Source organism: Cottoperca gobio, chromosome 7, assembly GCF_900634415.1.
Source record: "Cottoperca gobio chromosome 7, fCotGob3.1, whole genome shotgun sequence".
NCBI lineage: Eukaryota > Metazoa > Chordata > Actinopteri > Perciformes > Bovichtidae > Cottoperca > Cottoperca gobio.
The window spans coordinates 1,907,521-1,925,415 of NC_041361.1; the positions used below are offsets into that span (position 1 = coordinate 1,907,521).

Here is a 17,895-nt window from a genome sequence, read left to right on the forward strand (position 1 = left end):
ACAGCGGCATCCTGCTTGTGTTCACTCCAGCAAGTTTACAATACCGGTAGAGAAACATTCATCATTTATCAAGCAAAAATGCAAAAACTCACTGGTTCCAGCTCTTAAATTATGAGGATTTGCTGCTTTCTTTGGGTTTGAACTATTGGTCAGACAAAACAAGACATTTAAAGAGGTCATCCTTGAGCTGATAATTTCAGATCTGCAAGTTCTATTAGATTTATTTTCTACTACTAATAATCTATAGACCAAATTAATCTACGATGAAAGTAATTAGTTGAAGCACTACGAACAATAATTAGGTGTGCAAGGTTAAGAGCCGTTATGACAAATAATGCAAAGAAAACGTAAGAGCTCGGGAGAATCAGACAGGGGATGACTGTTGTAGTTATGTGTGGCTGCAGCACCAACAGGCCACGATCCACTCTCTCAAACCATGCAAGAAACCAGCGCTGTACTGTAGTTAATAGATGACTGGGGTTTGACTTACTTGCCGTTGTCAGCGTGGTAAGCTACAGAGTATGGCAGCCAGCCAGGCTGGTGGTCCAGCCTGTAGAATTTGGGCACCAGGCCCACAGCAATGGTCCCTCTCACTCCTGTGTCCACTATTGTCACCTACACACACACGCAACACTGTAACAACAGTGCTATTCATTTGACGTTGACATTCAAATTCTAAAAATCGACATTTGAATGCTGCAACTTCTTCGCCTATTCATCGTTTCTCCACAGTTGCAGATAAGAATTAGGCTACACTAACGCTGGCTCTCTCACACTCACACACACACGCACACTCTCACACACACACACACACACACACACACACACACACACACACACACACACACACACACACGCACACACACACGAGTTTACTGTGATTTCTGGCAACAATAATCGTAGCAGGAAAATGTTATACCGGCACATCCCTCATTCAGAGCCCCGGTGGCAGCAGGGGAAAATTTCACAATCACCTCCTCCCTTCTGACATTATGCCAGCCTGCTAGTTAAGCCCAATCAGAGCAAAAGGACACACACACACTACCGAGCAGAATTAGGTGAAAAGTAATGCGGGCAAACACAGGAGAAGAGCCCCATGCGGTGCGAGTCTGCATTTGCTTCCTTTCTTTGTCGGTGACCTCTCCAAGTCATTTCTCACCCCTCTAAATTTTCCTTTGCCTCCGTTTCATTCCTTGCATGTCTTTCTCCCCTTCCCCAATAATCCACCTCCCTCATTCTCTACCTCCCTCTTCAGCCCAGACCCCAAAACGCTTCTCCTGCATGACGGCACATGCGAAACCAAACTTCTTGGGTTTCTCTGACTAAAAATTCCAGGCCCGGTTCTTTTTCAGTCTGGCACCCTAAAGATGAATCCCTATACACCCCTTCTTTGTTAAATAACTCAGTTCTTGGCTTTGGCCGATTATCACTTCCACACGTAAACTGTTAAAATACCATTTATGTCTGCAAAGGATATGAATAAAAGCTACAGAGCAGGAATGTGCTCACTGATGAGCCGTTATGTTGATATCAATTTTTACGAATAAATCTATTAAAACAAGTGGAATGCTGCAGATGTTCAGCTCGACTCCAAGGAAACGGATTATGATAACTTGAGAAAGTGCAGCAGTCGTGACAGAGGTGAGATGGATTCCTTGTGAAAGCACAACGAGGAGAAACACGAGGACAGCAGTGACGCATACTTTGACAGAAGCCTGACCTTTATCAGAATACACACTCCCAAATCTCCGAGATATCTGGGAAAACTGACAGCACGTGCGTCACACGGTGGAGAATAATGTAGCATTCAAATCTGGGTGGTGACCAGACTAAAATTGACTTGTTTAAATGTCAAAGATATCCATCAGGCTGCAAATGAGATTCTCTTTTTTATAAATATTGTTATCGTTAAAATATTCTTGCTAGAGATGCGAGGGAGAGATCTGGAGGTCAGAAGTTCGACATCACATTTAATAGAAATGTCACATCTGGCACAAATCTGGGACACCTCACAGCCACATGATAAATAATGTCAAAGCACATCGTCAGCCTGTTCAAACTCTTACTGAAGCGGATCTGAAATGTTTCAACATACGCCGGAAGTGGTGCTTCTGAAAAGAACAGTGGAAGAAGTAAAACAACTAGGGTGATGCTGCAGGGTCCTGTCTCGCTCTATTTGCAGCTCAGCACAATGACGTAGGTGCACAGGATAATGTACAGCCCTAATATTCACCCTGAAGCCTAAAAACCCAGACGAGGAAGTGTGTCTGCCTCACCTGCTGTCTCATAGCCACACGTCACAAGGCCTGCTCTGACGTGCACCATCAACAAACAAGCTGGCTCATAAATAACACACTGCAGCCCTCTGCACCTTATTTTTGACTGAACTCTTGTGACTCTCCTCTGATACTTCCTCATACTCTTCTGTATGTATATGGACCTTTAGAACGTCCTGATATAGATTTGCTAAATAAATGTCCTATAGTTTTTCCAGCTACCAGTCGGAAAGAACACTGCGTTAGACTAATCTTTGTGCTCAAAGATACCACCTAACCCACACCCAATCCCCTCATTCCACTACAGCTCGGACATTCTTGAGGTAGTGGTTTTGCACTGGTGAAGTGGGACTGTAGGGGGCACTCAGAATTTAATATGAAGTTGAGAAAATTGTCAACAATGGGATTCCAGGGGATAAAATCGCTGGCTGGATGGTAAAGCAATCTTGGGCGCACACAGGGGCGATGGTATGTGGTAATCATATCATATATCATATTGTGAATAATTCCCCACCCCAACATTTCAAAATGAATGATTGTGCAAAGGACAAACGGTCTACTTATTTTCTAATGATAGACAGATATATATATATATATATATATATATATATATATATATATATATATATATATATATATATATATATATATATATAAAAGAAGATAAACAAAAAGCAACACAGTTAACGATAGCAGATGAACTAATGACGAGCAAATAACTCTTTGGAGAGCCAACAGACAGCTTCTGCAACTCAATCAGAACTCGGTTACAATAACAATATCAGACGCTGACTTACAGCATCAATAAATGAGCCTTACCTCAAAGTAGCAATTTCCCTTTGATAAAGGATGGCCAGCCACATAGCAACCCACCTCTTCAGAGTTCCCTTGGTAACTAAAGAGAAGAAATTACAGGTTAACAATAGGTGACTTCTAAAAAGGGCCAACTGCAGTATGCATAATCAGAAACACATCTCGAAGAACAACCTCATCTTTTCATGGAAAGACTGTCGAGACACTATCGGTGTAATCACATGCACCAGACGTGCAACAGAAATGAGACTAACATATGTACCATTACTAACAATTATAGGACAATTAAATTATTCAGAACTGCTCTTTAGCCGGATGATTAGAGGATTATTGGCTTTAACTGTTGTACTAGTCTCTCATAGCAAGACCAATCTCAATCTCGATATTATTATTTGAGTAAGTGGGAAAAAAACGCTCTGGCTTGTTTGTATTTCTTTAAAACCAATCACAATTCTCTTGGGCGGTGCTAAGCACAGGATGAAGCAACAGTGCCATTGCAATTGGGGTGGGGGGGGGGGGGGTGTGTCGCGTAAAATACTGGGCCAATGTCGCAGGTTTACACCCACAGTCTACATCCTGTGAGTCACACTACTGTTTTATAAGATATGATGTCCACCAGCTTTATATAAGAAGGGAGATGTGCAAGACAAACAGGCATTAAGCAGCTAAATTAGACGCCAACACCTTTAGAATAAGGAATCACATTCATAACTATAGAACTAAAGTGTTTGGTTGGTATGGGCCACACTTGATTCAAACTAAATGAAGGAGCCAAAATGTTTATTTAGCCCGTGTTGTTTATTATTGGTGTGTAACTCACATCGCAATATCAGTCAAATCATTTTGCCAACTGATTTTCCCCAAATCATTCAGCCCTAATAAACAGTATGAAACGCATCTGGACTGCAGTATAGGTTTTTATAAACGCGTCACAGTTAAAAGCCTACTCAGCTGCTTTATTCAAGGATAGCAGTCGTTACACTAAAATAATCACCAAAACTTGTATTAGTAGGGACAGGATAGCATAGTTGTTTGAGTAAATACTGTGTCTTTCATGGTATGCTGACCTGGAAACAAGCCTTCAGTGACAGTAGTTCTGAGGTATGCAGTAGACCTGGTTTGGTTCATTAATGCGGAAGGCAAAACAAATGCCTAACACATTATATAACCCTCAAGCCGTCTGCTTTACATCTTCTACCTCTGCTGTAAGTCAGTGATAGGAACACCATATTCTTTCCTCAAATAAAAACATTCAAAGTTTTAAGACTGGGTACAAATAAAATGTGCAAGTCATTTCCTCTCATAGGCCAAATACCTCCAAGCTAGGAATGCACCAAGCTGTCATAGCAGCGCAGATACTAACCTTGTTAAGTGGATTGCATACAGATTTTTAGTTTTGAATGAGAGGGCATCTGTTCATCAGTGCATCGCTACTCCTAAAATATGGTTGGTCAGCATGTTGATGCTTTGCAACATGCTAAACCTTCAGCACTAGCTTCTGGGGCATTTTCTTTCTTAAATTAATAGAAACACATGGCCCATAAGAATGATTATAAAACAAGAAACCATTTCAACCAAATATTTTTCTAGGCAATACCTACACAACAGAGGAAATGCTTTAAAATGTGTAATAAACCCACTATAGCGCACTCAAATTTGTATACTCATACTCATAAAAGGCGGCCATTGAGAAGGCAGAGAAACAAACACAATATTACAAAGAGGCATCCTTTAAGATCCAACACAGAGTCATAATCACTTCAGTTCAAGAACAGGCTGACCTGAGTGCATCTCCATCCTTCTGTATCCTCATGTATCGTTCCTGTGCTTGGCGGCCATCCCCAATATCTCTAATTCGACGCCTTAGATTCAGGAGGCATCTGTGGTGTAGTACGTTGATGTCATCCATCTGAATCATGAAGAAAGGGGAGGGAGAGGTAATGTTTGCTGTACTGGCTGTATGTAGACTCAAAGAAAAACAAAACTAGGAGAAAACCTTGTGCCTCCTTATCAAACTACAAAATACTGAAAAAAGGTCCTGCTATTAGTGCTAGCCTACCAGTGCTGTAGTAATCCAGTAATCTGCATATTTAAAGTAAGTGTGAGCTCAAGCAGATGCATGGCATTCATTGAGTGTAAAAGATGTGGATCTTATCAAAATCTCTTATGCACGCCAGCAAATGTGCAACACACAAACCTAACCATACTGTCTTTATGTACTAACTGGAAACACATACTGCACAAACTGTATAGCTGTGAAAACTAGAGCGCTGTGTAATGAATTTGACATTTGATTTAATGTTATCTTTTGTATTATTTATTGTTATGTTCTGTGCACTACCTCAAGCTTAACATTGCCTTGTAACTGTTGTAGGAATGGTAAAACATTTGTAAGTTCCATTGTGTAAAAGAAAAGTTAAAACTATAGGGGTGATTTAGGTTTCTACTCATGTGCTAATGAAAAATGATTTTGCACGAAGAAACAGGTGACCTACCCAAGAACACGCTCTCTCAACTTTATTTAAGTACATAATAGACAAGGAGTTGAAAATGTGACACAACATAAACATTTAACATATAAAGCAAACGTAGTATTCGGTTGGCTTTGGGATGTCAGTGTTCAGTGACGTTGGATGATGTCGTGAGGGCACAGCAAAACACGTCAAACTTGCACACAGTGTCACATTTTCTCTTAAAACCTCATTCAGATATTTTCCCAATGAGTTAAAGGAATAAATTGCTGCAATATTAAAACAAAAGACGTTAAACTGACAGCAACGAGTGGAAAGTGGGCGTGCCAATGTTTACATCTTCGCTGCCAAGCTAGAAACCGTGCTAACGATAAAGCTAACTTAGCATGAATGTTGGGGCAGTTAACTGCCGATATTTAAAAGTGAAGCTGTTGCTAGCTTTGTGTTGATTAAAGAACATTTAAAATATGTAACTATCCATTCGTCAGTTGGTGACGAGGGGTCAATTTATTCGCAAAGCTAAACATGGGTTAGCAACATTAGCGGCTAAGCTAACGTTAGCTTCTTTGCTCTGAAGCTTAGGTTCAGTGATTGGCAAAGAAGAACTCTTCCTAAAAGTGGAGCGCAGAACAATTATTTATTATCGGTTTGGTTATCGATTAGCCAATCGCTTACCTGTTGTCTAGGCGGCTAATACGACAGAAACTCACTTTTCTGTCCATCAGCTATCCATAGCTCCTCATAAAAACTTTGGAAACTGGAGTTCGGCGCTTCCATGTGACGTCACACTCGTCAATGGCATAGCCAATCACAGCGAGTCTTGAGAAATGGTGACAAGCTTTCAGCCAACCCTGTTTCTCGGATGGTCCGCGTGAGCATGTGCGTGTGCTTGAGTGTGTGTGAGTGTTGTGTGTGTACGTGTAAGAGTGTGTGTGTGTGTGTGTGTCTATTTTGACTTTAAAATGGTCTCAAAACTACGAATCCTTTACAACCCCACTTTACATACAGTATTTTCCCAGTTGACAGTGTGTTTCATACAGAGGTGGAAGAAGTAGGCATCTCAGATTATCTATAGCCTACTACAGTTTAAAATACTCAAAACAGTATTCACCTCAAAATATCTACATGTGGTTAAAATGTAATTATTACAATCAATCCTTTGCATACGTTTTACATTCTCAGAATTGTGTGTTGTTTGTACCAGATGGACATCTTGGAGAGGAGACTCCAGAACAGGATGGCCCTTTACTCCCACCTCAGTCAGTGTGAGTACTCCTGTCAATCATCCTCCAAATCAACATATTTCATTCCAGTTATTCTAAAGTTTTTCTGCAGACATGTTTTAACCCACTAACAGTGGTGGGCGATGTACTCAGATCTTCTACTTAAGTCAAAGTTAAGTTAAGTTACAATTGAATGTGCTGCGTTCAAATTTGAGTAAAAGTACAAAAGTATTAGCATCAACACATACTTAAACCGGTGATATAATAATATATAATATGGATATAAAATAGTAGTATATCATAATTTATTAGTTGATTTATACTTTGTTTTCATAATCTGAATCTACAAAGTAACTAATAACTAAAGCTGTCAAATAAATGTAGTGAAGGAGTAGTATAAAGTAGCATAAAATGGAAATATCCAAGTAAAGTAAAGTGCTTCAAAATTGCATGTAAGTAGATGGATTATATATAGATATGTATAAGTCCTTTTGGAAATTCATCATGTGCCATACAGCAATCATATGCACAAAATAAGGGATGTGATACCTCTCTAATAAACGCCTGCCCCTTCCTCACCTCTCGGGACTCACAGATCATTATTATGGAAGTGCAGTACTTGAGTACATGGACTTTGCTACTTCACACAACTGAGTTCATGATCCTTAACTGAAATATTCGCAGCTTCACAGAAGGTCAGGGGGATACTGCTCAACAGGACACAGCAGCGTCCCATCACAGGGTTTTGTGTGGATTCTGGTTGTTATGTTGAGGCGGCAGCAGAGAGACTCTTTCAGGCAGCTGGCTGGGAAAGACCTGAGCTGAGGAGGCAGAGAGGAGGAAGAAACTGTGTGGCTGGAGGAGCAAAAATGAATAACCCAAGGGCAGTGTGGAAAAAGAGAGCCCCCGTTGGTCTGGCGTGTGTCTTGGAACATTCTCCTGATGTGTGGAAAAAGGCGAGCTCGCAAACTGATGGGAACACAAGACGGCAGGTGATTTCTGCCCTCCTTGCCAAGATTAATCAGAACAACAGGCTGCTGATGGCAAAGCAGATAATTGGCCTCATGTAGCCCTGCATTCCAGTGGGAAGTACAGGCCAGTGGGTATGTCTGTGTGTGCTCTGCCATGTCTGTACTGTACTGGAGCAAATCAGCCAGTGCCAGGCAGACTGCACACAGCACATTGTGTGTGTAAATGTCCTGCTAAGTAAGCATTACAAGTCAGCGTTGTTAGATTAATATCCAAATTCTGTTTATACTTTATGAAACACTCATTTGGTGTTTTGGAGTCATGTTGCATCTGTCTACAGAGTCAGATAATACAGGAGACAATGAGACTCCAGATAAGAGAGAAATTCCTCAACACTCTACTAATGATCTTCATGTGCAGATCCTTGACTTTGTTTTCATATTATTCTTTTCTTATACTACGTGCAAAGATTCTTGCAATGCCACAATGTGCTGTGTGGATAGAAGGACATCAGTACTCAGTAAAAGTAAAAGTTTCTCAACGAAACACTAAAAAACTTATATAAAAGTAAAGACTTGGGTTGGAGAATTCTTCACAGGCTACTGAAGTATTTGTGCAGTTATTGCAAAGCTAGTAAAAATATTAGTCCATGTATATTTGAGTATAGAAACATCATTTATACACAACACATAACCTGCACATATTTCAGTGCAGACATGAAGTGTGTTGAGTAGATGGTTGAAAGACTAAGTAGCGATCTTTTGAAGATGGCACCCGTGTAAGAATCCTAACTGGATGAGTGGCGCAATGGATTGCATTATTAGCCGTTTGGCTCGGGCTGGTCAATGTGCATTCCTGCAAAAGTGAGCCTCCTCCACCTCCGCCTCCTCCTCCACCTCCGCCTCCTCCGCCTCCTCCTAATGATCCAGATGATTACTCTTCCAATTAAAACAAATGGTTTGCAAAATCTTCCGCTGCCCTCACACATGTGATATGGTCCATGAAGGCAGTTAATATGTGATAGCTGATAAAATGTAACCTAGAAAAGTCTCGTACAGGTAATGCATTACATATCTGACTCAGCAGGGATTTGATTATGCTGAGGCACAGTTCCAGTTAGTGTGTACTACACAAAGTAATGTGACACTTTGCTTTGGGAATATACTAACATTTTTAAAAGGAGAACACTGACTTTATTTGTTTTACCGTTTGATTTCTCATGAGTTCAACAGTCTCTAAACTTTGATGTGTTGTTCTATAATTGAACAAAAGGACAGAGTACCTCAAGTGTAGAACTCTAGCATTACATGTTTGTCCAGGAAATATTCTCTACAGAATCTGAGCAGGAGAAATCACCCAGCTGTGCATTTAATGTAACAAATGGCATTGCAGTGGCGAAGCTGATGGAGGCACATATATATTTTTATTTGTTACCATGGCAAATATTATTCCAGAAAGGTCTCAAGAAAGTGCAAATAGCTGAACATGACTACTGAGCTTTGGTGATGTTTAGCATGAGTGGAAGAAGAAGGGCTGGATGTATGTGTTAGTATATAACAGGAAAGGGTGGAGAGATTTTGATCATTTCTGAAAGGAACATAATCCACCCCCCACTTGCTCTCTCTCTCTCTCTCTCTCTCTCTCTCTCTCTCTCTCTCTCTCTCTCTCTCTCTCTCTCTCTCTCTCTCCCTGCCACCTCCCTCTCTCTCTCTCTCTCTCTCTCTCTCTCTCTCTCTGAGTCCCAGCCCCTGAAGGTGTCATAACTGTGCTCTCTCTGTCTCTCTCTCTGTCTCTCTCTCTCTGTCTCTCTCTCTCTGTCTCTCTCTATCTCTCTCTCTCTATCTCTCTCTCTCCCTCACTCTCTCTCTCTCTCTCTCTCTCTCTCTCTCTCTCTCTCTCTCTCTCTCTCTCTCTCTCTCTCTCTCTCTCTCTCTCTCTCTCTCCCTCACTCACTCTCTATCACCGCCTTTCAGATCTTTAAAAGCTGGTGCTTTGCTGTGTCTCTCTCGATCTCCATTTGTCTCCTCTGGCACTGCAGGGGACTAGAAACGGGAAGAAGACTGAGAAAAGGGAGAGAGAGTAAGGGAGAAATATACATCCAGAAATAGCATCAGCCACATTTAACTGACAGAGAGTGACAGAGTGGAGAACCTGAGACCTGGACAGAAAATGCCTATCCTTTCTTACTTAACAACCGTTGTTTTGTTGCTGATTGCTCACTGCGGATCATGGACCGGGGCAAACCGTTTGGGCCCCTTCAAGGTCTGTCCCTCCTGCAGGGATCCACTGGGGGCAGGTCGGCCCCCCAGGGACCATAATGTTGCCGGCAGCACGTCAGTGTTGGCCCAGGGAGAGCCCTGTGGTGTGTACACCCTGAGCTGTGCCAAGGGGCTCCGCTGTGTTCCCCCACCAAGGGAGCACAGCCCCCTCCAGGCTCTGTTGCAGGGAAGGGGCATTTGCGCCAAGCACATCAGGACTAGTCCCACTGAGAGGCCCCACCCCACAGGTAAGATACTGTATACACACACACACACACACACACACACACTCACACACACGTGCATGAAATCACGTATGCACATGTACATGCATGCACCTACAGATACACACAGACATGCACGGACACTGCAGGCAGGATTGACAAGTGCACAGCTACCACACATAATTGTATTTACACTGTGACTCCTGTATTGCATGTGAAATGCATGTGATGCTGTGTCGCTCACCAACAAAAAGAGAGGCCAATTAGTGTGTGACATTTAAGCCTGGATGCATTTTGTGCACCACAGATGAATTTGCAGACCTCAAGCATCCAGTTCTGCTCAACAGTGCCTCTGGAGTCACTGTGATAAAAATGTCATTTGCCATTACAGTCCTATTGTAAAAGGATCCCATTCAACAAAGATATGGAATTTAGTCTCGGATTGCTGCAACAGTGTCTAAGTGAAGATGCAAATCCCTGCATTTATATAATTTGTACAGTGTTAAACATTTCATTCATTTGAATGACAGGGTGCATGACAATGATCTGTCCTACAAGTCGTCCGTAGAGAATTTAGAACGAATGTGAAACTGTCACAGTGTCACCTACATCCTGATCAAGCTGCTTTTTATTGCAGTGATCTCCATCTACTGTTCAAACTGAGAAACTGCGATGAACTATCTGAAAAGGAAACATACTAATGGAAATGAGGTCTCTCATTGAATGACCCCCCCAGATAGATCCCATCTGAGTGACTGCTCAGTGATGTTTTGTGCAAAAACATGTAATAATAGATACCAAAGTGTAAATATCATATAGTCAGTTTATATTGTAAAATATGACATCGGATGTGGTTTGATGTTAACGCCTACGTTGGTTTAATGTCACGTTCTCATGCCGGTGTGTCGTTTCCTCTCAGGTCCCCATCCCTCACACAGTGGTGACATTGAAAAAGTAAGTTCATGCTCTTAATTTACATTCTTTTGTGAGTGAAGCTGATAGAGCCTCACCTAAATGATCAGATGTATAAAGCATTTTATTGCGTTATTACACATCATATGTGATGGAGAGGGTTGTATATTGAGCTGCGTTGTGTTATAAAGAGTTATTACCATAGATTCTTTGCTGTTTGGGGTGTTGCAGTGGCATGTACACACACTGCCCTGAAGCCATGCATTATGGTGCATGATGTGTGTGCTGCTATGCGGCAGAACTAATTGAGCATGATGTGAATCAGGAAAGTTTCAAGTCGGCCGCTGCCGCCACAGATTTTACACTTTGCAAAAGCAGGTGATCTGCTGCAGTTGAACTGATATGTATGTATAATGGGGACAACAATTGTCACGTAATTGATGAAGATGACACAGATTAATTTCAGAAAGTGACACAAAAAATCACACTTCAAACCATCCAGTGACCTGAAAAGCCAAAGCATTGTGTAACAATATGGTTATATAATGTTATACAATATGTGACATCTGATATAAATATACATATTCTCTGCTTCTGGCTGTAATGCTGCATCACTGTGGCGAATCCTTTATGATTCACATCGACATGTGTTGTGATCAAAGAGGATTTCTGCCAACACAATCAGCTCAGGGGAGTTTGCAGCTTGCCACATCCACTCTTTTAGATGAAGACTGGTCCTCTGTCTTTGCCTCTGGTGATGTTTGAAGTCACACTCTGCATTGCTGTTTTCAGGCACCCTGCCGCAAGCTGCTCAATAGTGTCCTGAGGGGTCTCGAGCTGACAATCTTCCAGTCTGACCGTGACATCTATATACCCAACTGTGACACCCGTGGCTTCTACAGGAAAAAGCAGGTACGGTGTTACACTCACCAGAAACAACATAAAACATATGACGGGAACTTTATTGGCCCTTTTGTGATGTGAAAATGTGTCTTTGCTGCACTGACTTGGTGTAACTGTATGTATTTCTGAGAGCTGCACTCCACTGCAGCTTTCTGCTCGGTGCATCCAGAGATTTGTCTGTGACCATAGGGGCTGAGAATAACTGACACTTCTGTCTCTGAGCCTCTCAGCTAAGAGCTCAGAGAATCAGTACTGCGCTATGATGACATATCATTTTCTCTCTCTTCCTCTCTCACCACCTTTCCCACTCTCCCACTCAATCTCCGCCCTCCTTCCCTTTCAAAATCACCCTCTCTGTCTTTTAACCTCACACAGTGCCGCTCCTCCAAGGGCATGCAGCGTGGCCACTGCTGGTGCGTGGATGAACTCGGCACGCCCGTGCCCTCACGTGCCAGCGAAGATGGCACTTTACCATGCGATGGGGAGTGAGGCATGAGCCTGTCCTATTGCTCTGAGACTGGAGGAAGAGGAGAAGGTGGAGGAGGAGGAGGAGGTGGTGGTGGAGGAGCAGGAGAACAGGGAGAGGGGGTGGCTTTAGCATGTGCTAGACACTGCCTGGACAGGAGGGTAGCAGGGATAAACCACTTCCTATGGAAAATACACACCAGTTAACGTTCATGTCCTCTCTAGAAGCAAGACACACACACTCTCACAGTCCAGCAGCAGCAACAATAACATCTGCCTGAATGTTCAACAGTTGCAGCAACGTCCTCTGCGTCGTCTGGTGACATGCTGCATGCTCACATTAATGCTCTGTGAACTGCCTCAGTGATCCAAGCGGTATTACTCCGAATGATCTCTATATTCCCTGGCTCTTGTCCTGGCTTTCTGGTAGATCTTTATTTTACTTTTTACTTTAGGATAGCTGACACTGCCTGTGTTTGTTCTGATCTCAGTGGGCTGAAATACTGTTACGCAGGTGATGTGACACAAATGTTTGAAAAATGTGTCTCCCTCACCGTCCTCTCTCCCTCTCTCCAAAGATACACTGATATCAACATACCTAATAGACAGAATATTTCTTTTCTATTAATTTATTTTTGAGTATGTGTTTCCATCAAGTACTGCTCGAATCTTACAGTATCTTATATATATGTCAAGTCAGAAAAAATAGTCTTACAAATATGATCCTGGATGCTTCTGTTCATTTTATTTGTCAAAATGGCGTTCTGACTGCTTATTAGTTGATTGTTTGTACATATGTTGGAATTTTGTGGTCGACTGTGTGTTCTGAAGTGGCATACAAAAAGCTTACGGCTGTTACCCTTTTCAAAAAGTTGTAAGGCATATTTTTATACACGTCAATATAATATTTTATATATGAATTGTTGGTTTATTTAATGAACTACAGTACAATGCCATGTATTTTTATATTGTCAGCAGTTTCTTATTTAAAGACAGAGATTATTTTATTTCATGTTAGGGGAAGTGTCGTGCTTTAAAGGCACCTTTATGGCAAAACTCATCACATTCATCAGAGCTCTATTCAACTGCTGCACATCTTATGGTTATATCTCATGTTTTTAATTTCCTTTTTATTTATGCTTTGTTTATTTGAGAGTTGAGAATGTCCATGTTACTATTATGTTTTATTTCTGGCACATCATACGACCAATTCTGATTTCAGTAGAGGAAAAAAAAAGATCAAATTTGTTATTGTTATGTCTTTCCCAAGTCCTTGCAAAAGTCATGAAATTGTATGCTATTAAAGTGTGATTAGAATTTATCTATTTCTGAACAATCTTGTTGTGCCAATGTGTGTGCCGTGATGATGGGTCCATGCACAAAGGACCTGTAAGATTTGCAAATATGAAAATAAAACATAATGATAATAAAAATGGAGAAAAATTAAACATATATTAATATAACAACGGGTGTTTGGTGTGTTCTTTCTATTAAAAACGCAGTTATTACCTTTATTTAATCAGGAAAGCCTCATTTAGATGTTTCACGATGCACACAAACACAAACAACATAAGCTGTATAACCACAAATATGCCGCACGAGTGGTCGAAGGTACATTTACAGAAATCCCTCAGCTAAATTTGTGGTTTGGGAAAGTGCCAGGACTGTGCCCGTGTGACAGCTCTGTTAGCTCCGGGCTGACAGCTCACTTAGCCTGGAGTCAAAAGCCTTTTTTAGCATTCGATGATGGTGCTTAAATAAAAATTAAGGATCATCAAAGTAATCATAATTCATCCCGAGGGGAAGAATCAGAGACACATTTTATGGCAAACAGGGAGCCTCATGATGGCACTAGAGGAAACATCAGGGGATCTCCATTGTGTTTGAATAGATGCATCATAGTTAGACATTACAGTGTTGACCAAAGTGTCACTGCCATTCATAGGCCCACGCTGCTGCTGTGCCAATCTACAACTTAATTAGACTGACACGTCAAACGTGAGCAGCCACAGAAGAGAATATACTGTTTCAATTTAAAATATATTACATCTTAAAGTTTCCAGGTCTGCCCCCAGTGCATCCGCTGAGGGAGAGATGTCGAGGAGGCCGAAGCACTTTGTTTGTTCTGTGATCCGCAGTGAGCGATCAGCAACAGAACCACGTCTTGTCGCTGTGCAGGCCTCAGAGAAGCCTTGTTTAGAAAACATAAAACCCAATTCCATCTTTGACATTTTCTCAAGCTGCTGAATATGACGCTTAAATGAAAGAGAGTAATCTAGAACAAATCGTAAATATTAATAAGGAGGAAGCGTGCTCGATCTTTCTGCCAGGATGGCAACAATAGTGACGAAGATGATGAAGTGGGACAACACTAAATCAGTCGTCTAACGCATTAATAAATCCAGAGACTTCTGCACAGTCACTCCTGAAGCCTTGGATACCGAGGGTCCCTGTGAATCATCACCAGCACTCAAACAGGTGAAGTGTGTTCTGGCTTTATGCTCGTATCATTGAGAATATCCTCTGCAGTGAAACAGAACTTACACATTACAGCACATTAGAGTCATGCTGCTTTTCCGCCATTACTAGGCACATAAAGGATGATTTTCTCTTGCGCTGCAACACAGGGACCAGATACATGCCTGTTTCCAAGGTAACAGCATAGAATATCCCATTTGTTCATGCGTAATATGAAATGAAGACTTTGCAGAGAAGGAAGGAGGAACCATGATCCTTTGTAGAATCACACCACCTAACGTCCTACTTCTCTATCTAGAGTGCTTTGCTATTCTTGGAGATTCTTTTCTGTGCATTGAGCATGACATGAAGCCAGTGATATGTCTGTACAAGCACAATACATTCTGTATCTGTAAAAATGACAAGTATGATGTGAGTAAAGACACAAGCACATTTCTATTTAAAAATTAAACATTTAAATCAGTAGTCTTGCATGCAGATAGATTGGAGGAACTCAATTATCTGGGTCAAAGGTCAGAAAATGTCCAGATGTTAAAGCTGATCATTTGCAAAAACTCATAATTATTCATCAAAAGTATTTTAAAACAAATACCTTACTTGTTCTCAAGCACTAAGCAAAGTACTCGTGAGAGTGGATATCAAATATCCTGCAGTCATTTTGTCTTCATTCTTTTATTTTTTACTTCATTCGTTTATGTATTGAGGACAACACACATTAAAAAACATCAATAAGTTGTAAATGTGTCAGATTTAGCCAAAGGGCAAAAAAAAGAGCTTTTCATTCAGAGAAACGGTTTGTAGAGTACGTGAGAAACTGTGCTGCGTTCAAAGCATGTAGGAAAAACAGCACTCACTGAATACAATAGGCCTTACATTTGGAATACAAGCTAAAACAAAACTTTTATACCTTCAAATAGAAAACTATAAAATAGAAAGAGAATAAGTGTAAGTTAACTCGCTCTGGAAATCTTCTCACCTTGCTGCAGTGATGTAATAGAGTACTCTGCAGGACGCTGTGACATAACTGCTGGATGTGATTACAGGAGCAACAAAGCACTTCTGACCACACCCAACTATGACACACACTGCTCAACCTGGTGTTCAGTTAATCTTTTAATTGCTCATCTCAAAATAAGACATAACATTAACTCATTATTCGTCCGTATTTTTATACCAACATATTGTGAATGGAAAGTAGAAGATTTTTAAAGGGGCACGCCACCAATTTTACACATTAAGATCAGAGGCAGAATTTGTTTTCTTTCTTTATTAATTGAATGTTTATGGCTGAACTTTTATTATGTACTGTTATTTTATTTATGCAAGATCAAACAAATGTTTCGTAGGTTAAATGTATATGGTGTCACACGTTGTCAATTCATTGTCAATGTTTGAATGAAATAAAGCCGCTGCCCACATTTTACCTTCTTCTTTATATGTCTCTCACAAGTCCAACAACTTCATGGAAGTGCAATACCACATTGCTGGAATGCCCCTTTAAAACAATACTGGGTCAGCTCTGTTTCTGTCTCCACATAGGTACCTCGAAGCATATTGTTGTCGCTTTGTTTTGGTATCTTACTGCCACCTAGAGGTGAACAAATCTCTTTCAGGTATTTGTAAAGAAAGCTGTTGTATCATTCGGAATAATCTGCATGGTTTGAACAAACAAAGCTCACAGTCTGTATCTCCTATCATCACTTAATTATTGTCCATCAGCGGTAGGAGAAGTAAACTACTTTTATTGAAATAAAGGATGTTAAAAATAGCACTTAAAGGGCTTTTAATTTGTTTCAATCAAACGCAGGGCTTCACCGCAAAGTTATGTTAAATAAAGATGGACTCTGACGACTGTTGTGCAGTTTGGTCTAAGATATGAAACCACGAGTTGACGGTTGGTAAACATAAACAGTCCAAGGAGGATTTGAATCCTCAACCAACTGCCTGCAGACCTTCTTCTCTATCAGCTGAGCTTTTTAAGATCTGATGATTACTCATGCATCAAAGAATTTGACAGTTCACCAGTGTGAACATGTTTCAGTGTGAATCCGTTTCAACAGGTTACATTTTGAAGTCAGTGAACTTTGTTTCTCTGCAGATTGATGAAGGTGAATTTGTTTGCAGCTTCAGTCTTGTCTTCGTTGTCTCCCTTCTTCTCTATAACGCACTGAAGATGGTCCAGTGGTGATGGACGCCAATGTCCAAGTGACGGGTTCGATCCCCGTCTGAGGTATGTAACACAGGAATGTGTGTGATGAATGTGTGTGTAGTAGAATGTGTCTTCTCAACACGACAAAAGCTACGCCGCGATTGTGTCCTCTGTCGAGGTTTTGCGTCCATTCCAAACCAAAGAGGAGAGAGCAGACAACATGTGAGTCCAGGTGGTAGAGCTAGCAAGTTAGCTATCTTCTGTTATTTATTTACGTTATCTACAGTGTTTAATCTGTAGGCTGTTTAACTGACTCACCGATCATGTGACCTTCACCTGCCTATTACAGATTATACTGTAAACATGCCGTATCAAGGCTTTTTAATGTATCAACTGCATGCTTTCAGTTCAAATTAGTACATTTTACTCATCGTACAACGCTGCAAAAGTGCCCCCTATGTGGTATATACAATATGATGCATGGCACTATGAAAATGTGATGCAGTAGCATATAAACTGCCCTACATGCGCATGCAGCTGATCCTCTTTTAATTTATTGTCCTGTCCCTCACATGGAGCCTACCTGGGCTGCCGTTGCCATGGGGATTAATTGGCTCATTAACGGGTTTACAGCCAGAGCCTCTTCTACACTTCTTTATACACTTCATAATGATAGTTAAACACCCTGGCCCCCTCTGCTTTTACACACCTAACCTATTACAGAATATTATATTAAAATAGGTCTAAATACATT

The 17,895-nt window shown here is 41.1% G+C and overlaps 2 protein-coding genes across 3 annotated transcripts in view; one reads left to right on the forward strand and one right to left on the reverse strand.

Annotated features, from left to right (window-relative positions):
- spryd3 (SPRY domain containing 3) overlaps window positions 1-6,389 on the reverse strand; it is a 44,186-nt gene extending 37,797 nt beyond the window's left edge. Inside the window, exons 1-4 of one of the 2 annotated variants that reach the window (XM_029436221.1) lie at window positions 6,236-6,389; window positions 4,871-4,998; window positions 3,096-3,171; window positions 491-615 (exon numbers count right to left, since the gene is read on the reverse strand). In XM_029436221.1, the coding sequence (XP_029292081.1) occupies window positions 491-615; window positions 3,096-3,171; window positions 4,871-4,998 (329 nt within the window). In that variant the 5' untranslated portion in view covers window positions 6,236-6,389. The remainder of the gene's footprint in view (window positions 1-490; window positions 616-3,095; window positions 3,172-4,870; window positions 4,999-6,235) is intronic. The other variant, XM_029436220.1, reaches the window with a different exon arrangement.
- A 3,344-nt stretch (window positions 6,390-9,733) lies between these two features.
- igfbp6b (insulin-like growth factor binding protein 6b) lies at window positions 9,734-13,785 on the forward strand. The gene is made up of 4 exons (XM_029434906.1): window positions 9,734-10,258; window positions 11,154-11,188; window positions 11,939-12,058; window positions 12,425-13,785. The coding sequence occupies exons 1-4, from the start codon at window positions 9,922-9,924 to the stop codon at window positions 12,536-12,538; spliced, it is 606 nt and encodes a 201-aa protein (XP_029290766.1). The 5' UTR covers window positions 9,734-9,921; the 3' UTR covers window positions 12,539-13,785.
- The last annotated feature ends 4,110 nt before the right edge of the window (window positions 13,786-17,895 follow it).

Bases quoted from the DNA above. Each gene is read 5' to 3' on its own strand.
- igfbp6b (XM_029434906.1), top strand. From the start codon at position 9,922: ATGCCTATCCTTTCTTACTTAACAACCGTTGTTTTGTTGCTGATTGCT. The intron at 10,259-11,153 runs GTAAGATACTGT...GTTTCCTCTCAG, and splicing joins TGAGAGGCCCCACCCCACAG to GTCCCCATCCCTCACACAGT. The intron at 11,189-11,938 runs GTAAGTTCATGC...TGCTGTTTTCAG, and splicing joins ACAGTGGTGACATTGAAAAA to GCACCCTGCCGCAAGCTGCT.